The 24619-nt window shown below is 37.3% G+C and overlaps 3 protein-coding genes across 3 annotated transcripts; 2 read left to right on the forward strand and 1 right to left on the reverse strand.

The window, feature by feature from the left end:
- Nucleotides 1-1544: 1544 nt before the first annotated feature.
- Nucleotides 1545-14204, reverse strand: LOC143851394 (uncharacterized). Its single transcript, XM_077360809.1, has 9 exons — nucleotides 13849-14204; nucleotides 12693-12880; nucleotides 12411-12592; nucleotides 12016-12300; nucleotides 11812-11870; nucleotides 11664-11700; nucleotides 11445-11516; nucleotides 2875-3199; nucleotides 1545-2177 (listed from the first exon to the last, which is right to left on the reverse strand). The coding sequence occupies exons 1-9, from the start codon at nucleotides 13961-13963 to the stop codon at nucleotides 1836-1838; spliced, it is 1605 nt and encodes a 534-aa protein (XP_077216924.1). The 5' UTR covers nucleotides 13964-14204; the 3' UTR covers nucleotides 1545-1835.
- Nucleotides 14205-18787: 4583 nt separating this feature from the next.
- Nucleotides 18788-20829, forward strand: LOC143849494 (zinc finger BED domain-containing protein RICESLEEPER 1-like). The gene is made up of 2 exons (XM_077358531.1): nucleotides 18788-19314; nucleotides 19494-20829. The coding sequence occupies exons 1-2, from the start codon at nucleotides 18788-18790 to the stop codon at nucleotides 20827-20829; spliced, it is 1863 nt and encodes a 620-aa protein (XP_077214646.1).
- A 682-nt stretch (nucleotides 20830-21511) lies between these two features.
- On the forward strand, nucleotides 21512-22846 carry LOC143851172 (E3 ubiquitin-protein ligase RZFP34-like). Its single transcript, XM_077360514.1, has 6 exons — nucleotides 21512-21567; nucleotides 21693-21733; nucleotides 21831-21913; nucleotides 22034-22125; nucleotides 22246-22315; nucleotides 22428-22846. The coding sequence occupies exons 3-6, from the start codon at nucleotides 21884-21886 to the stop codon at nucleotides 22605-22607; spliced, it is 372 nt and encodes a 123-aa protein (XP_077216629.1). The 5' UTR covers nucleotides 21512-21567; nucleotides 21693-21733; nucleotides 21831-21883; the 3' UTR covers nucleotides 22608-22846.
- Nucleotides 22847-24619: the final 1773 nt, after the last annotated feature.

The following is a 24619-nucleotide window of genomic DNA, read 5'->3' on the forward strand; positions in this document are numbered from 1 at the left end:
TGTCCGAACACATAGGAATGGGAGCAGAGCCTCGAAAATCAGCAAGAACTAGATCAAAGACATACATGATTATCAAGAGAACATTTTGTGCTCCCAATATATAACTGGTACATAGATGCCTGCCGTGTTTAGATGATGTAACATAATAAAAAATCAGGAAAACGTATTACATGGCGATAGTTGTTGCCATAGTTCTTGAAATGTTTTGACCTCCAATTTCCATAAAATTGAGTAAAACACTTCAGATGCTTATAGGAGGTGGTGAAGGTGGTGATATCTGATAAGAGGTAGAGTGAAGGCTCTTTAGGTAAGTAGAAATATAGGCTTCTATAGCTGAATGGTTGAGATAAAATTAGGTGCAGCTCCTGGGAATGTAGGACCTTCAATGCAGGTCAAGGCTAAAGAGCATACTTAAGAATTCCTAACAGAAACATACGTTTAATTATCTCTGGTAGAGAAATGTTCGAGAATTCAAGAAATTCATAGTTTTAATTCTACAAATACTACAACTAGGTAAAGATGACGATGGCAGTCTAGGTGGAGAATCGTGGAGATGGTCGTCTCTTTGGGGAAGACGAGAGAAGGATTTATTCATAGGAAAGAGCGGCAATAGAAACTCTCCACCACATCCTACTATCCTAGATGCTTATATCCCAATAAAATATTAGCTATCACATCCAAATGCCAACACGACGCTCCCTCTCCCAACCCACTACTCCAAAGAACAGGTAAGATCATTTCAAGATAAACTTACCCAAGCAGAATTGCTAATATCAGAACAACTTATCCAAGGATTTTTTTTTTCCGTAGTAAAGAGCCCAGATGGGAAGTTCACTCAGCTGTTCGAGACAACACATTTTTCATAACCGAGACACGCGCACTCGCCGTGTGCCAATGGGGGTGTAAACTATAGCTAGCAAAATGTGATTTGGCAATTTTAACACGGCATTGGTTAAAAAAAATCAGAAACACAAAAAAATGAGTTTAGAATTTTGTCATTTACTAAATATGATTGGGTAAATTTGGATAGTTGGCGGAGTTTTATTCGTTGTAAAAGTTTTAAACGGTATACCAATAAAACGTGAAAAAAAAAAAAACACGTTTAAAACAGAGTTTTGCTAACTATGGTGCAAACAGTTTAGTGCAGCTCTTATCTACAGGAATTTCAAAGGGAAATGACATCCTCATTGCCATTAGTACACGTTTGACAGCTAATTAGAAAAGTGTAAAATGAAGAAAGAGTGTCATTATCAAAACAAAGTGTGGGTATCATTTTGCAGTGAAAGCCACACTTAAGAGTACACATTCAGCTGTGTCATCGACAATGCCGGAAAATCTATACTCACCCACATCGTTATGTTTATGTTCAAACCCTACAGTGCAGAAGGATACATTGCCGCAACTGGGCAAGCACGCCCAAGTCCAACAATGTCATCGACAATGCCGGAAAATCTTTACTCACCCACATCGTTATGTTTATGTTCAAACCCTAAAGTCCTCTCCATTTGCCAAGAAACTGTTAAAAAAGAAGAAGAGGGTGCCGATATGAAACAGGGGGAGTGAAAGCAAACCCCTCTTCTGCACAAGTTGTCAAAGTGTAAAATATTGAAGCAAAGCCCCATAAATCAATGTACACTAACCCTGCATTTGCATAAGGACTTCGACAGGAGAGGACATAACTGATCTATATAATGAAAAGAAAAATGGAAAGCCCCAAGAAAGAAGTATACCTAGTCCATGATACAAAAAGAATAATCTGCCATGCTCACCTAAATTCTAACCGTATGAACTAGACTAAGATTTACTATTTTGTCTTCGAAAGGACCTGGTCCTGATCATTGGATGAACTGTTTGTTATACTTTCGGTGCCGCCTCTCTCTTGCATATATGACCCAGAAGATCAAAGAAAGCATTACAGCAGTTGATACCATCACCAGGCCAACATAGACCCATTTACTGTGCCGTTGCAGACCAGGGCAGCCGTTTGAACTAATGGTTAAGAAGACATCTCGCACGAAACTGCAATCTTGTAGCTGAGTTAAGAACGGCGTGTAATGGAATAGACCATAGCTCACGCTGACCGCGGCTGTCAACTGGTTATAGATGTTAGGTGTAGCACGACCCATTGTGGCACATATCCCAGCTGATGAAACCTCGCACACATAATTCTTCCATACCTGCATGAGAAGTAAAACTGGTATTAGAGGAAAACATAAACATATATATGTTTGGTTGCGCTGAGGTGGCTCGAAGAGTAGTCAAAAGGGAGACAAGCATTTGATTTGTCTAGATTCTAGAAGAATAGAGGAATTGTGGTAAGTAGTGTTTGGTTGTGCCTCAGCTGTCAGAGTAGTGGAAAAAGTAGGGGTGTCATTACCGTAAAACAAAGAGAGTGAAAAAAAGAGATTGGGAAGAGAGATAGAAAAGACAAGACCTTTCCCGCTATTCTTCTACCAAAAATTTCAAATTTTAGTAGAATTTGGTTGGAAGATGAGTGGAGGGGACATTATTGCCACATGGGCATCACATGTGCAAAAAAGAAATAATGACATCTAGAACAAGTTGGGGAGTCAAATGAAACTTCAATGCAATATTGGCAACCAAACAAGGAATCGGGAATCGGCAATGAATGTCGGTTGCAACTGAAATAGTGTTTTTTTAGGGAAGAATAGTAAAATGACATCATTTCCCCTCTCCCAGCAATATTTAGTTGCCATGCAGTGTTCATTCTGCTTTCATTGCGAAAGTAAACTAGAATTTTTACTTGTACTTTATTTTTACTTGGGAAATGTCAAATGCCATCACTTTACTTCTAAGCAGCTTGCATCCAAACGGGCATAGTTTCATTTCCACTGTTGTGGGGTATCCATTTACCTGTGATGCATTGTTGAAGTCCACTTCTCCAATCACACAAACTCGATCAGTCATGTCGGAAGCAAATGGATTGCAGAGAACAGGCATCAATGGGCCAGATTGATTATAATATAAAGGCGCAAGGCCAGGAGGGAAGTTCCTGTTGCTGACATTATTGATGACCTGATTGACAACGTTCACCAGTTGGAAAGTGACTTCCTTGCTCTGATACAAGGATTCATTGGCAGTTGCAACGTCCACACAGGGGAGTATGTCATCCAGTGCAGTATGTGAATGAGGATGTACGACCCATTCATCCATCGCAACGCATGTGTCTCCGACAACACTGGTATGACCAAAAAAGAAGATAAGATATTCAGTTCATGGTATGGCATGTAATAACAATGATCAACATCATGCAGTTGATTTATTGTTGGCATACTAACGAAAGAAATATTGAGAGAATCAGCTTCATAGTTCCACAATTTTATATAAACCTACAGCAGGGGCAGTAAAATCTTCATCCACCAGTCAACAGTTTGAATCCTTGGGGAGGATTAGGGAGCCCAAACTATGACAGATCGCCGATTGTCTTGATTGGGCTCCACTCGCGAAGACCTATCGGCCATCTGTCATAGTTTGCTATGACAGATGACAGATGGCTTATGTTGGTGTAAGATAAAAATCAGTCTTCGTCGCGAGTGGAGCGAAAGTAACCTCCAACAGCAAAGGCATACAAATGGGTAAGTGTGCATGGTATGTGGGTGGGTGGTGGTGTTGGGGTGGGGGGAGGTGGGAGGTGGGATGAAAATCCAAAGTCCAAAAGTTGAGAAAAATAGGAAAAATATATCTGAAGATCCTGAACTAACCATTTCAAAAAAAAAAAGACCCTGAACTAAGCACATAGAATATGATTTATGAAAATATGTTGAAAATATTTTGGTAATACATATTGATTGACCTGTTTTTTTTTTTTTCGAATGGTACATATTGATTGATCTGTTAAACATTCCAACTGCTGAATTTTTGTCTTTTCAGTATGTATCTTCACATATTTCAAGTATATATAACATGAGGGCTTGATGCATCCTTAATTGGACTAAATGTGCTGACGCAAGACAAGATTGGTTACCAAACACAAATATGAAATAATATAACTCATCAGTCAAGTCAAGACTAACTCAGGTACCGAAGCCTATGAGTATTAGTTCAGGGATTCAAGAATCACGATTCCAGTATCAGGATTCAACCAAACTACAAATACTTCTTGTTATGTTCAAAAGGAATCCCCAAATGACCTTCCTATAGATTGAACAGAAAATAAAAGCAAAAATAATGGTTCTGATAACTTGTTGAGTTGTGTTTCCATGAGTTTCCACCCAAGTGCAAATTGTATACATATAGCTCATATCACATGAAGTGATACAAACTTTGTATTGTCTGTCACAAACGAAATGCTTTCCTGTAGCAGGCAATAATATGGCCCATGAACAAATATTGGATGCTGACCAGAAGCCAAAGATTTTGAATATGCTCTGCTTGCATGTAACAGTTACCCATGGTAGTGACGTAAAGCGCGCTCAAACAATAAAAGAAATTATAACCCTATTCAGGGGTAGACTAGAAGCAAACCATATACTTCATTTTCACGATGAGATGGGTTGCATGGGTATGATCACACGTGTCAGCACAGGACGTGTCCAGAGTGTTTGACATGGCTTCATTATTTCCTTTGTCACATCCGCCTATTCCACAATAAGACATTAGTGTCCTCTATGTTTTCTTTCGATTTCAACTTCCTTAGGATTTTGTTAGAAAAACATGGTTTCCAACATTTAAAAGGAACTGATAATTAGATACTAGCAAACCATCAGTAACTGTTCCGTCCATCTCTCATTTATCTTACTCCAAATAGGCAGATAATTTCTCTTGCTTCCCCCACAATTAAAGGAAATATTTTCCTAAGTTGAATCTATCAGCTCATAAATAAATCCCATACCAGACCTCTCCTCTAAATCCACCTCTCTAAGGACACTAACTAATGACAATGGTCTTAATGAAAAAAAGTTACATGTATGATCAAACCGTATTGTTGTATGTATCGTTATGCCCTTGATCTTCTTGGCATAAGCATTGCTAGTAAAAGCCTCGAAAGAAAACAAGGAAATGAGATACTGCTGCTTTTTTTGAATGATAGAGATACTGCGCTACTTATATAAGCCATGCAACGTGAGATAGGCCGTGGCAAATCTAGTAATTGCAGGATAGAGAAGCTCGCGGTTCATTGTATGGGTTCTCATAAAGCTAAGAACTCATGCATGCCCATAAATAAACTTAGTTATGCTCTCTAGCATCGAGACAAAGAAGTAAGCAATGCATGGAAAATAATACGATTCTTCCACTAACCATTAAAAAAAAAAACTACAATTCTTCCTCTTGTCCACTAGTTTCTTTCATGTGCTAACATAGCTAGAATGGCAATTCGTGATAACCTGCCCTACCTTCTCTCCAATGCCCTGTATCACATCATCAATAAACAGAACAGCATATCTTCATCCTTGATGGACCCTGGAGCATCATCTGATTTAAAAAATATGCCCCTATTAGACTATTTACAAGAAAATTAATCAAACATCTATTATTCTCATCTGTCCACCCAAACAAAATGATCTACCCATTTCTGCTCATGCCTTCTTGTGGTCTTCCATTATGTAATTTATATTCTCAAGTTCCACCTTGAGGATCCATGTCCTCATCCCATGCATGGATGAGGATGTTCAGCTAAGCCAACCCCAAATGCCACAATTGCCTCAATCATGGCTGCAAAATATCAGCTATTCACAATATAAAAAGTACGGGCATTTGCAAAGAAAATCATCCTATCTTCTTACTCATTGTTTCCTTCATCCATGTAGAGTTTATGACAGTTTGTCTAGCTTCAGCGATGATAAATTGATCAATGGAACCTCTCAACCTTGATGTGGTTGAGAAGCACCACTGTCAATGGGAGTCCCACTATCAATCCCCTCACCACTTGGACTACCACCCCCCCACTTCTCTCTCTTCCAATATCCACTAGAAGCTCATTTTTTCTATCCTTTTCACTTTTAAAAATTTTCAAATCATTTGCACATTCTTGTTGAACATCTCATGGACACTGGTGCACAGTTTTATTCTTTGATACATGCCCCTGTAAAATGATGCTTGAGGCAGCTAACACGTCATGTGCACCGATGATCACAATATAAACATTCAAAATATCCCTTTTGTTTCTCATCTATTTCTTTTGCACATCTCCAAGCAATCTTTATTGTCACCCAAGTTAATCATCAAGAGATAGAAAGCACTCCAATAAACCCACATAAAATACCTTTTGAATAGGGAAAAACCAATAAATTAAGGATTTCAACTCATTGTTCAAAAGAGTAGTCAATCACAAACAAATCTATCACCACATGGTTTGTTTCGATGATAGAAATCCACTGAAACTGATGGGTTTAGATTGTGTTGAACGGTTAGGGAGAATCACCAAACAAGATCTAGGGGAATAAATCCCTAAAACATCAGAACTTTCTAAAATCATAAAAAATATGATTTTAAATTATAAAATATGTCTTATAAGGCCCCCTCAACCTAACTTAAACATTTAGTGAGTGTTTAAATTAAGAAAAAAAAGGGGAAAAAAAAAAACTAAAGATTTGATTTGCAAAAACAATGCCCTGGTTCGACTTACTTGTGAGACATAAGGCTTCCATCCATGTACACCTTAAGTGAAATCCATGTACACCTTAAGTGACAGGCCTTCACCTTTGGGTATGGTGGTTTTTTCCTTTGAGCCTAGGGGCATTTTGGGTGTGCCTTGGACGCATTTGAAAACATTGATTGAATGCACTCCATGGGAAGATTTAAGCATGTATTTTGTGTTGGTTTTTCCACAAATTTCCATGAGGCATGCAACCCATTCTTGTCAAATGTCAATGTAGACCAGTTTTCAAAAGATGGCACACTTGTTGCCCACATTTTCTTCAAGGATGTAGTGCACCTTCATGGACTACCGATGATCACCACTTTCAATCACGATGTAAAGTTCATAAGTTATTTCTAGAGGATGCTTTGGAAGATGGGAATCAAGCTTTCAATACACAAGTGCCTACATTCTCAAGTCAATGGCCAAATGGAGAAATAAAAGAAGTCAAGGCAAGCAAATTAAGTATTAAGAGGCCGCTAATCAACATAGAGGAGTACCAAGTTTTCAATTAAGCGGATCATTTTATCGTGTCTCTTTAATGAAGAAGATTTTTTGTTGGGGACCTACAACAAGATTAAGCAAAACAAAATCAACTTCAGTCAACCTCCTATTGATAATATTGTTTAAGAACTTCCCATGTCAATCATTTGCACGCCCACGTTGACTTGGTTTGCTCTAAGCAAAACTAAAAATCCTTTGATTGGCTGATGTCTGAGAAACAATGTTTAATCATTTGAAGAATATGAAGATGAAAAGATGTGGTCTCTCTCTAACCTGAGACAAATGATGCCAATTACAATTTACAAAGCCCCAAAATCCCATTAAGGATCATTTCCAAGCACAAGAGGAAGAAAAAGAAGAAATTGAAAATTTAGGGATGAAAGGATAGAGAGGGCTGACGACATCAGCATGACAATTGTTAACATGGTGGCCTGAACCTCCATGTAAGATCATGCTGAAAACTTAAAAACACTACAATGTTCTTGTAGGGGGTTCCACACAAAAGCAAAGATCCCACATCGGAAAAGTGAATGGATGTGGATGGGCTTATTATAAGGACTTGGGCACCCTTCCCTTAACAACTAACTTTTAAGGGTGAGTTCCACCAGTGTGGGGACCGAAACCGAAATTTCCCGAAATTTCAGTTCAAAATTTCAAGAAAATGGCATTTAAAAAATAATAATAATAAATGTTACAAAATTTCAGAATTTCGGTCTGAAATTTCGAAATTTCAGTCCCACATTTCGAAGCTTAATACCGAAATTTCGGATTTCGGTGGGGTCCGAAATACGTACCAAAACCGAAATTTAAAACCTTGGTTCCACCCAGGTCCCAACAAGTGGTATCAGAGGCAGGGGGCGGTAACCCCAGTGTACCCTTGAGGATGAAGAAAATCCCTTGGGGAAGATCTCGGTAAACCCGGTGTACTTTTGAGGATGGTGGAACTCCCTCAGAGAAGATCTCATAGTTCCCACGTTGCTTCTGCATGTGGGTGGGGGGTGGGGGGTGGGGGGAGTTGCCGGGGATTCCACGCAAAAGCAAAGATCCCACAACGGAAAAGTGAATGGATGTGGATGGGCTTATACTGACTTGGGCATCCTCCCCTTAACTGCTAGCTTTTAAGGGTGAGTTCTACCAGTGTCCCAACAGTTCTCATCGTGATATTTATGGTGATTTTCACAAAACCTGAGATGGATTTTGAGAAGCTCCTGTTAAAGAAGACAACATGGCGTGCAATTCCAAGAACTTTTGTTTTGACCCAGAGTTACAGAGAAATTTTGCAGAAATTCAGGAGTTTTGATGGAATCTGAATAGCATAGGTGAAACCCAGGCAAGCCTAAGAAACAGGGAGGAGTCCCAAACCATTTTATGGAGGTAAATATTTTTAGAAGTAGTATATCCCAGCCTCTCAGGTTGCTTCCCAAAATTTGGTAATTTCTGCCAATTGCTTTAACTAAGAAGTTACAAGTTAGCAATTACAATCCAATAAGTTGCTAAAAGGTAGTTAGGTAGCTAAAGTTTGAATTGGAGTGCAAGAAGAATCAGTTATCAGTGTGTTGTTTAGTCGACAAATAGGACTTCTACCTACGAGTAAAATAGTTCAAGATTTTTTTATGAAATTAATTTTCAGTGCTCAAATTTCAGAACTTATTTCTCTTTTATTTTAAGCTGTTATTCCTCTCTAGTTTGAAGTCTACTACCACTTGAAGAACAGTAAAAAAATTGAACAGCTTTAGAGTGAGTTATATATCTAAATTTTAATTTAGTTCTGGATTTAAAGCCTAATGCAGGACAGTGCTCTATTTCATTATTTAGGTAACTGGTTTTCACTTGTAATGTCTTTGTTACATAGGATTACATCGATCTGTTAAATTGGTTTAATCCTACCAATAAAAAAAATCGGTTTAATCCCACACATCCATTACAGGCCAATTTTATATTTGCCTAATCTATATAGACAACTCAGGTGCCATTGTCAACACAACCCTTCCATTGTGAGAGTGTGTGTAATGTGACAGGTAGCTCTTAAGATAATAAGCTCCCTCATTCTAGTGTTTAGATATCCAGTCTACTATACAAATGACAAATGTTTTAAATTTCGGTTCCGGGTCTGGGTCCGGGTCCGGTCACCACGAAAAAAGGAAATGTTTCAGTTTCTGTTAGAAATTTCGGTGAAGGACACATATGGAAACATATGCAAATGATAGAATTTAAAGATGAAACTTTGGGAAATGCAAGAAAGCACAAATACACACTTAGAAACCATCACATAATCAAGACAACAGTTTATAATGGTTTAAAAACATCGAACACCAAGTAGAATGCATTGCCGCGCATGTCTAATAATTTAGTACGTACCAAATTTCACAAGTAATTCATATAAATATTTATACATTATACATGCACAACATTCTGCAAGAAATTTTTATAAATAAAATTACTTAATATATACTAATATCGTATACCACTATTTTGGTTTATGCATTCCGGTCGTTTTGGTTTCAGATCCAGTGGGAATGGAAAGAGAAACATTTCAGTCATTTTGTGTCAGTTTTTGTGGGAATTTAAAACCATGTGTATGACGTGCATCATCATATCTCTTTATTTTCTGTTCAAATATATTACATTTATTCATTCTATCTGTGTGTCCCTTATCCCATTGGTAATATTGACGCCATTGGGTACTAGTATGTGTGGATGTAATAAGAGAAAAGACGGTTGTAATTCAAACTTTCAACAAATTAGTTGATGAAAAGCATAGATGGAACCATTCAAAAAACAAAATGAAAAGCATAGACAGAGAAATGAATTACTTTTGCTTTAACTTTTGAATATAACCAACTAAGATGAACAAATCAGAAATAAACCTGACCTTACAGTTTCATGACTCATAATTACCAAGAGAAATTAAAGAAACAAAAGTATCATGTAAAGTGGCTGGTATTACTGAGAAGGAAAATTCTAAAAAGAAATTCACATTTACACTCCTTCCTAAGAAATAATATTGGGCCCACTTCTACCTCATTTAGGTCCATGGTTTCAAATTTCGGTTTCGGAATGTGTTTCAGTCCCCCAACGAAACCGAAATTTCGGTCGAAATCAATTAAAAAAAGATTTTATCTCATACAAAATTTCAGCGGAAATTGCGGCCGAATTTTCGGGAAAATATTAAAAAATAAACAAAATCAAGATTTTTGGGTGAAATTCCTTAAATTTCGGACGAAATTTCGGAATTTTGGCTGAAATAAAGTATCATTTCGGGTATATACAGTTTCGATTTCGGTCAACTGAAATCGGTCTGAAATTTCAGATTTTGGTCGAAATTTAAAACCATGTTTACGTGATTAGATCAGTGGATCCAAACAGCAATCATAAGGGCCCAAATGACGTTGAGAACATCTTGATCAGATGATCCTACTCCATTGAATCATCAAGCCTTGATTAAGCCTCATTTAGGGTTCAGCCAAGAAAAACTAAACCGTTAATATTTGTTGTCCATTATCTTAAGCAGGGCATGTAAATTCGGGTTGGGACCAAATATGGGTTGCCTCATGGTGTTCTACAAGATCAACAGTCTTGATCTCACATATGTGCGACCCTATGCTCCCTTGTAGGATCCAAACACTGCCTTTTACCATTGATTGTAAAAAGTGACACTGTTCTTTACTGAGAAACATTGAAAATTTTGAAGTAATTTGCCATTAACAATGATAGTGCTTTACAAAATTTTGAACCTCAGAAGGTTTAAAAACCAGATGGAATGGAGATAATAAACAAAAATGGCGATGATACACAGATTACATAAATTTGTACTAATATAAGAAACAATATCAACAATATCTAATTGTCAGTTTGCAAGAATAAATTCCGTATCACAAAATGCCTTCAAGTTCAAAGCTTCAAGCCTTAACCATATCATAAATGCCTCGAATTCAATTGTTCAGCAATCCAGTAAGATTATCAGCATTGACTGGGAGCTATATCATTGTAAGGAAAGCATGGGCCAATCACTAGCCACAAGAAATTTAGATTGCACTCTTTACCATAGCAACTCAACTCAACTCAACTCAACTCAACTAAACCTTTGTCCCAAACTAGTTGGGGTTGGCTTATGAATCCTTTAGAAAATTTTCCTGAGCTCTTTACCATGGCAATGAATAAAAAAAATCAAAGCTAACAACTGTACATTTTTAAGATTCTACATTGCTAGGGGAATGAACCAAGAAAAAATGGAAAGATGTAGCACCATATACTTATATTACGTACAACAATAGCTGCATCCAATGTCTGAGAAGGTGGCACTCAATATAATCAATCAATATGTAACATGAATAAAACTTACTTATGTAAAAGAAGAAATACGCCACATAAGATAAATGTGCCCGCGACAAGAATCCAACCAATCAGCACCAGGCTGCAACCATTCCATAATCATGCATTCAATCAGGATAAACCACATTATATCAATAAAACATCATTGCAATATTACACTACACACCCTAGAAAGTAGAAACACAAGGGAAAACAGCAAAAGATGTAAACAAGAGATATATTATCTTACATGTAAACAAGAAATTGCAATCCTAGAACAGAGAACACTGCGCAAGTAACCCGTTATTATAACATCAATAAGTTCGCCAATTCAATGAAATATTGGACACTGCAGAATCTGAAATTGAAATCACACAATGAAGGGAATGCACACTTACAGAAACCAAGAAATGCCAAGAAGAGCATCACAGCAGCAACAATGATCAGAGCAAGTCGGCTGCACATAGCAATAACAGGTCAACTTAATCAAAAGAAACCTCAGAAAATAAAATCAAATCTTGATTAAGAAATGTTCTTCACTGAAAGCAGAACATGCAAAAGATTTTGAAGCACAGAATGAGACATAAAACCTCAAATCTTACACAGAATCCAACAGACTTCGTATCCTGACCGAATTGTCATCCGTCTTAGTAGAGAGGTCATTAGCAGATTTATTGAGCTTTGTTTCAATTTCATCAATCCTAGCCTGGACATCAGCAGGCAGGAAAACCCGATTTACTCCGACACGCTTAGCAGCAGCCAAATCATTTGAGAAATTCCTAAGGTTATCAACAGTTAAATTTGCTTGAAACACAACATATTTCAAAGTATCTGTTGTACTTCCATGAAATTTCCCCTGACCATCATACAAAACAATGCATCCGACACTGAAAATAAGAAACAAAACATCAACTGGTTACACATAATGAGCCAAAAAAAAAAAGCTATCTGAAAATAAAAGAATATATAAAAAAAAGAAAAGAAAAGAAAATTTTACATTGCTGCGCAGGTAAAAACTATGAGGAGGATAAGGGAAAGAGCGTAAGCCGTTCGAGAATAGGAGTAACTCCGCCGCGGGCAACAGCAATAACAGCAACAGATAAAAAATAAGGCCAAACCAAACACCACAAACCAGATTAAACCAATGACGAACAGAGGAACAGCAGTAAAACCAACAGACTGCACAGAAAAAGTGAATAAACCAAATTGATCAAAACCCAACAAAACTAGCAAAAAAGCCAAAAAACGAAAAGTAATTTGGTGTTCACAAGGAACTCACAGCCCAGTAATGTTTGTCACTGATATTCCACCCTCCAGTATAATATTTATAGCCATTCAAAGGGTCTTTCCTATGAGTACTTTCTGCAGCTAGGGTAAAAGAGGCATTGTCCACCACAATGTCAATGGGAGGAGATGCTAAATTTTCAACAACAGACCTCCTCCATGAAACCAAACCATCTTTTTCCACTGCAACAACATGTTTCATAAGCCAGATTAGTCCTTCAAAAAATGAAAAAAGAGCACGAGCATATTTTAACCAGGTTTACACGCAGATATGATGTAAAGATCAAATTTCTTGACATAACAAGCACCCCATAAAAACCCATTTTCAAAAGAAACATATTCATTGGTCAAGGCAAAAACCCAACAAAACCTATTTCATAAACCAACCCATTACTTCCAAAAAGAAGATAAAATCAGCCCTTCTTAATCAAGGTTTTATGCAGATATACTCAGAAAATCAAATTTCTTGATCAGAAACAGGGAAGTAAACATAAGCTATATACAAAAAAGCAAAATAAAGTGATGACATGGGAAGATTTTATGCACACGCATATTTTAACCAATGCTATAGGCAGATAACATGTAAAGATCAAAATTTCTTGACATAACAAGCACCCAACCAAACCCATTAAGCGCGGAAAACAAATTCATTAGTCAAGGCAAAAAAACCCAACAAAACCCATTTCATAAACCAAACCATAACTTCCAAAAAGAAAATAACATCAACCCTTTTTAATCAGGGTTTTATGCAGATATACTGCAAAAATTAAATTTCTTGACACAACGAGCACCCAACTAAACACATTCTGCAGCTATACTGTGAAAAAAACAAATCCATTGATCAAGGTAGAAACCCACAAAACCCATTTCATAAACCAAACCATTCTTTCCAAAAAGAAGATAAAATCAACCCTTCTTAATCAGGGTTTTATGCAGATATACTTGGAAAATAAGATTTCTTGATAACAAACAGAGAACTAAACATGACCCATTTACAAAAAAGCAAAATAAAAGCAGGACATGGAAGGTTTTATGCAAATATACAACAAAAATCAAATTCCTTGATCAGAAACAAGGAACTAACAAAACAGAAACAATATACAAAAAAAAAAAAAAAAAAAAAAAAAACATGGAAGGGTTTAGAGATAAACCTGGTTTGGTTACAGATTGAATGTGTTGTGCCCCATAAGAATATAAGAAAAATGTGGACAAGATGAGGAGAATGGCTGATAAAAGATGAAAAACCTTTGCTCTGAAAAATAACATGATTTCTTCTTTGTTTTTTGGTAGCTTTCCTCACTTGTTTTCAACCTGGTTGGAGTATTTAATTTAATGAAAGGAAAAGATATTTTGTAGAGTTAATTATTATAATTTATAGATAGCATTTTGGGATTTTGAAATAATGAAGTAGAATATAAACGTTTGAGATTTTCTTTGTGAGTAAAATCTCAAATCTTTCCTCTTCTGGAATTTAATTTGGTTGTCTCAACTCTCAAGATGGTGATGGTCCGAACCATTTCGCAGTCCTTCGACGGGAAAGTCTAGTATTACACAATTACCCTTGATCATTGCTCCAAATAACAACTCCAACCATAGGTTTTTTTTACTCAGATGACGAAACTAGCCTTAACTTCGCATTAAAGACGAAGATGCTCAACTATTTTGGAAAAATGAGATCCCTACTACGTCTTTTGATAATGGCACTACCTATCTTTATATACGCTTCTCTCGATGGCTTTTGATTTTTTTTTGGAATTATAATAAGCTTTAACAGCTAATTAGGTAAGACTAGGCTACTGATATTGGCACTACCATGGTTTAATAATTACACTACCTGACCTTTTTTTTTTATTTGACCAGCTATCACATATTTTCACAATTCCCAAAAACTATTAAAAGCCGATTAACAAGAAAAAACCATGGGCAATTAGTGCAATTATCAAAATGTGGTAGTGCTAATATTAGTAGTCTTATAAATTGTACGGTCAAGAAAAGATTGAAATATGGCAGCGCTTTTTGCTTAAGTTTTTAAAAGAGCTATGGAGGCAAAAAATGGACTAATTTGTGAAGGTTTATACACGTCCATTTTACCTCTACAAATCGTAGGGTTGGGATGATCTTATGGATCTGATTTTTTGTGGACACCCTATCTATGTGAGGACCATTCAAATGAATTATTTGGATCACCCAAACAATGTGGGCTCCCACTGTATTTTAAGGTAATGTGTAGGTAACTTACTTACACAAGTGTGTAGGAAATGTTCTCTCAACAAATATATATATATATATATATATATATATATATATATATATATATATATATATATATATATATTTAGTTTAATCCTAAATCCTTGGATCTATTTGGAACTTAGCTTGTAGAAAAGTAGTAGAGTAGTGTTTGGTTGTCAACCTCGTACAATGTCAATAGTAGTAGGGGGTGTCATTTACCAATACATATAGATAAAGAGACAGATAAGTGAGAGGGAATGAGAGAATAAATATCATCCCCAACAAATTCTAGCAAAAAATAACTTTTTTTTTTCTAATTTTTTGCTTAGATTTTGTTGGGAGGAAACAAGAATGACACGTCACTAGACATGGAGTAGATAATCAGGAGAGATCTCCGGTAGTTTCCAAAGATTTCATTTGTCTAATGATGGCAACCAAATAGAGGTTTTTGATGATATGCCCTCATTCGAACACAAGGTGTAAACTAGTGGACCCCACCCTATGCATAGGGCAGGGTGGAGATTGTGGGACCCACCTCATCAAATGGTAGGCGAAACCACCCCACCATATGCGTAGAGATGGTGTGCCTACTATATCAAAACATGAGGAGTAAAATGGTTGGTCCTACCCATGCTATGCAGGAGTGTAAAATGATGGGGCCTCACCTTATCTAAATATGTGTTGTAAAATGATGGGCCCCCTCACCTTCTCCAAACATGTGTTTTAAAATGATGGGATCTGGCCATACTATGCCCTGGGTGTAAGGGTGTCAATTTTGGCTCGGGCTCGGAAGCTCGCTCGAGCTCGGCTCGAATCCTTAACGAGCCGAGCCGAGCCCGAGTTACGCCAGGCTCAGCTCGGCTCGGCTCGTTAAGGCTCGTTAAGAATTTAATATATATATATATATATAAATATATACATTAAAAGGGTTGTTCATGGAGTGAAAGGGGGGGGCAAAATATGTCACTTCATTTTTGGAACCCCATTTGTTACTAGGACCACCCCCATAGTGTTAAAAAAGTAGTCAAATTACACTAGTAGGGCTTTCCAGGGAAGATGAGGGGTGTGAACATAATATAACCCGAACTCGGTAAGGCTCGCGAGCCGAGCCTGGCCAAGCTCGGCTCGGCTCGGCTCGTTTACACCCCTACCTGGGTGTAAAAAAATCCATTATAGGAAAAAGCTATTGATGTTGACACTACCATTTTTTTTTTTATAATTGCAATAACTCAGTTTGTCTTTTATTATTTAAAAAGCTGTTTTATTACTGTTCCCAAGAAGATCCGAGAAACATATTAAAAAATGAAAAGAGAAGCAGAGTTTGTGCGATTATTAACACAGGATAGTGCCAATATCAGTAGCGTAGAGAAAATTCCAATATTTGTCTCTCGATATATTGGAGGATACTTCCGTCATGGTAGAAGGAAGGAGGGGCATTTCTAAAACTTGGATGATGGCAAAACAAAGAGGGGTATTATGGTCATTTGGATAAGGGTTCGGTGTTTAAGTGGAGGGAAGTTAACGAAGAGCATAATTATCAAAAAAAAAGTTAACGAAGAGCAAGGAATACAAACAGACGCAAGAAGTGGAGCGTCGTAAACGCGGGTAAAGTTTACTCGCATACGTGTCAGCTTCTCTCCCTCGACTTGTCGGAAGAATAGCAGTCATATTTCTCTTTCTTCTTAATAAGGTTTTAAATAATCGAGAAAGGATTGAGCCGGCACATGACTAGTTCTAATTCGGAAAATGATAATTCCACCCCCACTCTCTTGTTTTAGGCTTTTGTATTAGGAGTATGTTAAGGTTCACAACATAATTGATGTTCACAGAGGAAAGATCAGCCTCTTGATCCACTTCGAGGGGATGATCGGTCCTCCTTTGTGCACAACACATTCTCAAACAAATTTCTTCATTGATTTTAGAAAGGATTGTACATATTATTTGTAAATTAAAAACACAATTGCCACTCAATTTAAAACTCGTAACAAACCAATCTTTATATTCCTTATCTCTAATACTCCTATCTATAACACACAACTAAAGATAAAGTAGCACAAGATATAAAGTAATTTATTCTACTAGATGGGACTAGGGGTGGACATGGTTCCGGTTCGAACCGAGGAACCGAACCGAACCGGCACATATGGTTCGGTTCGGTTCGGTTCCATATGTATATGGTTCGGTTCCGGTTCAGAAATCCGGGAACCGGCGGAAAATCGGTCAGGAAGACGCAAGGTCTGGGCAGCTTTATTATAACATTAGAGAAGCGGAACCCCCAAGCGTACCCTTATAGATAGGGCATCTCGAACTCTGAAACCGAGAACCGAACCGAGAACCGACCCTCACCTTTGCCACTCCTCATTTGATAAAATCACCCCTCTCCCATTTTAATTCACCCCCCTGTAACTTATAAGTTTTAACTTAAAACTAAAAACTTAAAAAACCAAAATATATATTCACAAATCACAAATCACAAACCAAAAAGAAACCCTAGTTTTTTTTTCTCCACACCACCGCCTCCACTCCCGCCGCTCCCTCCTTCTCTCTGTCTCTCGGCTCTCGCGTTCTCTCGCCGTCTCCCGCCGCTCCTTCTCTCCGACTCTCTCGCTCTGAGTCTCCGACGCTCCCGCAAGCCGCAAGGTATGATTCTCCTCTCTCTCTCTCTCTCTCTCTCTCGGGTTTTATCCCTCTCTCTCTATTTTCTTCTTTTTTCTAACCCTTTTTCTCTCTTCACTCTCTTTCCTAGTTAAAGAAGATTCGAACTTTCGAAGAAAGAAAGGAAAGAGCGAGAGAGAAGAGGGGTTTTTGGCTTTTCGGCGGCCGGATTTCTCCGATCGAGCTTCGAGTCATTTTTTTCCAGATCTCGGCCTCAGAGTGAGTTTAATTTCATCTATTTTCTCCAAATTTTTTTATTTATGTTTTTTTGGGGAAAACCCTATTTCGAGTTTCATTTTCCCTCTCTCTCTCTCTCTCTCTCTCTCTCTCTCTGTTGGGTTTTTATTTCTCATGGCCTTGATTTCTTTTTTTTGTACAGATTTATAGATTTTAGGAATTTTTTTTGGGGGGTTTCTGTTTTGCAGATTGGTTTTAGAAAGAGGGAAAACCCTATTGGTTTTGCACATTATAGATTTGCAGATTTATAGATTTTCCAGCATTCCATCCCTTTTCCATATAAGTTTTTTTTCCAATTAGGCTATGTTTGGCTGCCATGAATTTTTTTATATATAAAATATGAGTCTGTCAGGTGCTGAGAAAGGCAAGGAGGGTGAGAGAGGGAAATGACTGAGACAGCATGGGTGTAGAGACTGGAGAGGGTCAAAAGTGGCCAAAAAAACTGGGAAAAGTAAAACTCAATTCGAAATTTGAGTTTCCTTTGTCCATATTTTGCAGCCACTTGAGAGTGTTAGATACTTAGATTAGTATTTTTGACTCTATTGAGTAGTTTTTCTTTGTTACAAATTTTGATCCATTTAGCTTTGTTAGGGTTTAAACTTAAAGATTAGGGTTTGTGATTTTGTCCTTTGCAACATTAATTTTAGATAACTTTATTTTCTTAGAATTCTTATATTTTGTGAAAGTGCATAATTAATTAGGGTATTTTCTTCTGAAACCACATTGCACGTTTTCTTGAGGCATTTAGATATTCTTGTTGGCAGCTTGTCTGAGTTCAAATCATATTCTTACAAGCTGCTTTGATGCATCTCTCAAGAATTATTACTATTAGAATTTGAGTTCAATTCATATTCATATTATTGTCTGAGTTCAATTCATTTTATTGATGCAGCTTGTCTTAGAATTTCTTGTCACACCATCTAGGCATCTAACCATCCATATTCCATATCTTGTTTATCTTGTTAGATGTCGAGCACGGGAGACACCAACATTCCTAATGATGTACCTGTTGGAGGTTTAAGTCCTATTGATGAAGGTACGTCTCAAAGTAAAGCAAAGGTATGCCAAACTAAGAAAATGTCTTTTACATCTGGAGTGTGGGAGCATTTTGCTAGACTTAAAGATCCGGAAGGGGGGAAACTTAAAAAGGCAACATGCAATTATTGCCAAAATTCTTATACTTATAGCAGTTCTTATGGTACTAGTACGTTATGGAAGCATATTAAAAATTGCACTAAGTATCCCAATTTTCAAGACACGAGGCAAACACTCCTTTCTTCATATCAATCATTGTCACAAGAAGGGGATAGTAGTCTTGCGGCATGGAAATTTGACCAAGAGCTGTGTAGGGAAGCGCTTAATAGGATGATTATTATCGATGAATTGCCTTTCAAGTTTGTAGAACGAGAGGGTTTTCGATATTTTTGTAGTGTCATGCAACCTAGATTTAAGTTGATTGGGCGGCGTACAGTGGCTAGGGATTGTTTGGCAATGTATGCAATTGAGAAAAAAAATTAAAGGATTTGTTGCATAAAACAGACCAAAGAATTTCCTTAACAACAGATGCATGGACATCTTTACAAAACCTTTCTTATATGTGCCTTACAGCTCACTTTATTGATCATGATTGGAAATTACATAAAAGAATAATAAACTTTTGTATGATTTCTAGTCATAAGGGTGAGGCAATTGGACAAGCCGTCGAGTCATGCATGATAGAATGGGGTATAGAAAAGGTGTGCACAATTACAGTAGATAATGCAAGTTCAAACGATACTGCTGTTGGATACTTGAAGAAAATTTTTTCTAATAGGAACGGTTTCATTTTAGATGGGGAAATTTTTCATATGAGGTGTTGTGCGCATATATTAAATTTGATTGTCAAAGACGGGATAAGTGAAGTCATCGATTCGATTTCTCGAATTCGTGGGGCTGTGAGGTACATTAGGAGTTCTCCATCAAGAGCACAAAGATTTAAGTTTAGTGTGGAGAAAGAGAGAATTACATGTAAGAGTTTACTTTGCCTAGATGTTCCAACTCGATGGAACTCTACTTATCTTATGTTGGAAATTGCATTGAAATTTCAAAAAGCTTTTGAATGGTTTGGAGAGGAAGATGTACTTTTTATGGCAGAGTTGAAAGATGGGTGCCCTAATGATGATGATTGGGATAATGCTCGAGTATTGACTCAATTTTTGAAATCTTTCTATGAGGCTACTCTACGGTTATCCGGATCTTTATATGTTACCTCTAACTCATATTTTCATGAAGTTTTCAAGATTGAACGTCTTTTGGATGAGTCGTCAAAAAGTGGAGATGCTTATTTGAGTATTATGGCGTTGAAAATGAAAGAAAAATTTGACAAGTATTGGGGGAACATCGATAAAATTAATATGATGTTATTACTTGCCGTGGTGTTGGATCCTCGCTTTAAGTTGAAGTATATTAAATTTTGTTACTCTAAACTCTATGCTTCGGAAAAGGTTAGTGCAATCACTAATAGAGTATATGGAGTATTTCAACGTCTTTTTGTGCATTACCAATCTCTTGCCACATCGCCTCCCAATAAAGTTCAAAACTTAGATGAGATGGAGGTTGACAAGCAAAACCTAGACGCTTGTAAGCAAACTATAGATCTTGTTGATTCGGACTTTGTTGCATTTTTAGAAGAAGAGGAGAGCGTGGATACTAAGTTTGAGGTGGATAAGTACTTAGAAGAAGGATGTGAAAAGCAAGACCAAAAATTTGAAATATTGGGTTGGTGGAAAGTGAATAGTTCTAGATACAAAATTCTTTCCAAAATAGCAAGAGATGTTCTAGCTATTCCCGTCTCTACTGTTGCCTCAGAGTCCGCTTTTAACACCGGGGGTCGTATTCTTGATCAGTTTCGTAGTTCTCTAACCCCTAAATTAGTAGAGTGCTTGATTTGTGGACAAGATTGGTTACGGGCTTCGCCACTCCCTATTGAAGTAGAAGGAAAGCTAGATGAACTTGAAGAATTTGAATAAGGTAACATTTTATTTGTTTTTTTATTGTTGTCTTAATTCTTTTGTTATAATTAATTATTGTAACTTGTATGCCCACATTAATTGTTGTATACTTTTGCAGTTGTTACTTCTCTTGATTGACCTTGAAAGTCCAACTGTCACTTCACTCATGTTGAAGAGGATGATGCAAAGAAACATGAACTTGGACATTGGAATGGAGGATTTGAATCATTTGATGGCATTCCTTTTTATTTACTTTTCCTTTCTATTTGGATGTTTTATGGCTTGGGATGCTTGGATGTTATGTCAGGTTAAGGAACTTGACTTTTATATGCAACTTGACTTTGGAATTGTGTTTTTTTTTTTTTGTAATGTTTCCCTTAATGAAGTTTAATACTATAAAATGTATGAAATGAACCAGTTAGTTCTTTCAATTATCCAATTGAGGTACTGTAAAATGGATGAAATGCTTTATTGGTTTTGAGGATCTAGCATTTTGGTTTCTTTGTTCCTTTTCACCCTTTTGTGTTGGGTGCATTAAGGATCATAAATAAACCCAGCCTTGAAAACTTGTATTGTTTTAGTGTTGTTGATCTTTCCATGCTCATTTTTTGGTTGGCTTGTGTTTGTGCACGGACCATTTCTATCCAACAATATAATCAGTTACTCACGTTATTTTGTTTGGCACTTTCCTCAAATGGGGTTTCTTTCTTAGGTTTCCAAGAATCAATATCATTGTGATGGATGTGGAATCTGCAGGTTTGAGATATTCCCACCATGATATCTTTTCTCTTTTTCTTTTCATAATTCAATTTTAGAGGATTTGTTTTCTATGTGGGGTCTTTATTTCTCACACACTTCTCTGACCTTGTTTGTTGATACAGAACTGGCGGTGAGGAGAACTATTTCCACTGTTATAAGTGTGGTAAGCTAAATTAGTCATGCTGCCATAAATTTCTGCTTTGTTCTCCTTTCGTTTTCAGTAGACTAACCACTGTTGGGGTTTCCAATTCTTTCATCAGGATGTTGCTATGGAAAGGCATTGAAGGACTCGCACCGTTGTGTGGAAAGAGCAATGCACCACAATTGCCCAGTTTGTTTCGAGGTAAAATAGCTTCCTCAAGCATCTGGCTAATCAGTCACTTTCATGGTTTTGCTTTTAGTTGTAGCTTTTCTCATAATTCAATGTCTATATAGACTCAAATTATAACTCTGTTATCCTCAGTATCTGTTTGATTCGACAAAAGACATTAGTGTGTTACGATGTGGGCATACATTGCATTTAGATTGCATGAAAGAGATGGAGCTCCATTTTCAGTAAGTATTCCTTAAAGATGAAAAGTTGATTGTAATCTCTCTCTTAATCTTTCTATAATTTTCTTTGGATTCTTTGTTTGGGTCAACCATTGAGTTAAGATGGGTCGCATGTTCTTACAGATATGCTTGTCCTGTTTGCTCGAGGTCTTTCTGTGACATGTCCATGCTGTGGGAAAAGCTCGATCAGGAGGTATTGATGATAGTCAAACAACCCAATAGGCTATTCCCATATTGTGTGCTCGCTCCTAAGATTCATTGCACTTGTCATCCCCACTAAATCTTATATTGAAATGAAATTCCAGGTTGCTTCGACACCCATGCCCGAAATGTACCAGCACAAGATGGTGTGGATCCTCTGTAATGACTGTGGGAGCCAGTCAGAGGTCCATTTCCACTTCATAGCACACAAGTGCCTGAGTTGCAATTCCTACAATACCAGGCAAACAAGAGGCAGCCCTGCTTCATGCTCCTCGAGCATTTGAGAGATGATGGCGATGATGAAGATGATGGGTACAATATTTAAATGTTTCTTTCCCCACCTATCAAGATGGGCTTCATATTTCAGATAGATTAGCTAAAACAGAAGTTCGCAGGGGAAGGAGAAGGAATTATTTGGTGAAAGGGAGGAAAAATTATTTATTCATTAACCCATTTGGGCATTCCTGTGTAAATCTGTGGGTTGGGGGATTACTAATGGGTGAGATCTTAGTTTTGGTTGGAATCGTGGAATGCCATGTCGATAGAAAGCTACCAATTTGTACTAAACATGATCATGGTTTCGTAGCCATTATCATCGAGGATGAAATCTCGATGAAATGAATCTCTCTTGACTGGTTTTTCTCAGTCATCATTCCTTTAACAAGAAAGTCAGGCAAGGGCTGGGGATGGAACAAGGGGAAGCTATGTGAAGGTTGGGTAAACCCAGAACCGAACCGTACCGAACCGATTATATATGGTTCTGGTTCGGTTCGGTTCCACACATATATGGTTCGGTTCTGGTTCCAATTTCAGGGAACCGATTATATATGGTTCGGTTCTGGGTTTAGCCCAAAACCGAACCGAACCGAACCATGTCCACCCCTAGATGGGACCAATGCATGCACGTAACAGAATGCAACTAGGGTAGGGTCCAACCTGAACCCGACAGATTTACCCCAATTTTGATTCGGGTCGGGTTGGACTTCCCTCGAGTTGAGTTGAAGTCAGGGTTGGAAAAAGCCAACCCGATTCAATTCTAGCCAACTCGACCTTGTCCTCCTAGTTTTAGCCTAATTTTATTGCGATAGAATTTCAACCCGTCCCTAAAGACAATATCTATTTTGTGTGTGTGTGTGTGTGTCTATATATATATAAGGTAAAAGGTTTTTGAGGTATCACTCACCTTGAGTAGCCCTGTAAATACCCTATCTCCATAGTTGGTTGACTCATCCACCCCATTAGTTTTGTAGGTTATAGGCATGGTTTAAAATTATGGTTTCTGTAACCATTTCGGACCCCGCCGAAAACTGAAATTTGGTAATTTGGTTCGAAATTCCGGATCCGAATTTTGGCCGAAATTTTGTAACACTTTTAAAAAAAATAATAATAATGGCATTTAATCGAAATTTAAGAACGAAATTACTGAAAATTCGGACCGAAATCCAAAATTTTGGTTCGAATAATGGCGAAAAATGAAATTTCGAAAAATTTCGGTTTTGGTCCCCACTGAAAAATGAAATTTCGGAAAATTTCGGTTTTGGTCCCCACTGAAATCTGAAATTTCGGATTTTGGATGAAATTTAAAACCATGGTTATAGGTAGGATTATGGTTAGGGTTATGGGTTATGATTATGGTTATGGTCATGCTTAGTGGAGGTTTTCAAATGGATGGCTAGTAATTATTTGGGTTACGGTTATGGTTAGGGTTATGTGTTATGGTTTGTTAGGAACACCTAATCTATGTGAGGTTCTATAGAATGAATGTGTTAAGGATGAGTGAAGCTACATGGAGATGGTGTTTTATAGAAGGTTGCTCTCCTTGATTTAATGTTGACCCTCTCAACTCGAGGTTCAGGTGGGTTATCTCGAGTTGGATTAGGGGTGGTCACAATCAGACCCAACTTGCAGAGTTGCACCCATACTTTTTTTTATTGAGGGCGTAATTACAAAAGCAAGTTGTATGTACAATAATTTAAAAAGTTGAAATTGTGGAAAATGCCTTATTATGGGTGTCAATATCAATTAACTTATGAATGAATTGTTTTGAAGGCTGGCGCATTTGGCTACCATGAATTGTTTTTCATGAGAAATCGGTGTCTCCAAGTGGAGATGAGGGTGGAGTGGTTAAAAATAGGATACCAAATACCGGAAACTAGTGTCTCTGTGATGAGGAGTTGTGAAAAATCAGGAAAAGGTCGGTCGGATTTTGAGTAATGTTTTTCATATCCGGTTTTTTCACCACTCCTCATTGCCAAATACACTAGTTTCCAGTATTTGGTTTCCTGATTTTTAGCCA

Source organism: Tasmannia lanceolata, unplaced genomic scaffold (genome assembly GCF_043159265.1).
Source record: "Tasmannia lanceolata isolate RefF3 unplaced genomic scaffold, GAP_Taslan_0.1 ptg000018l, whole genome shotgun sequence".
Taxonomy (NCBI): Eukaryota; Viridiplantae; Streptophyta; class Magnoliopsida; order Canellales; family Winteraceae; genus Tasmannia; species Tasmannia lanceolata.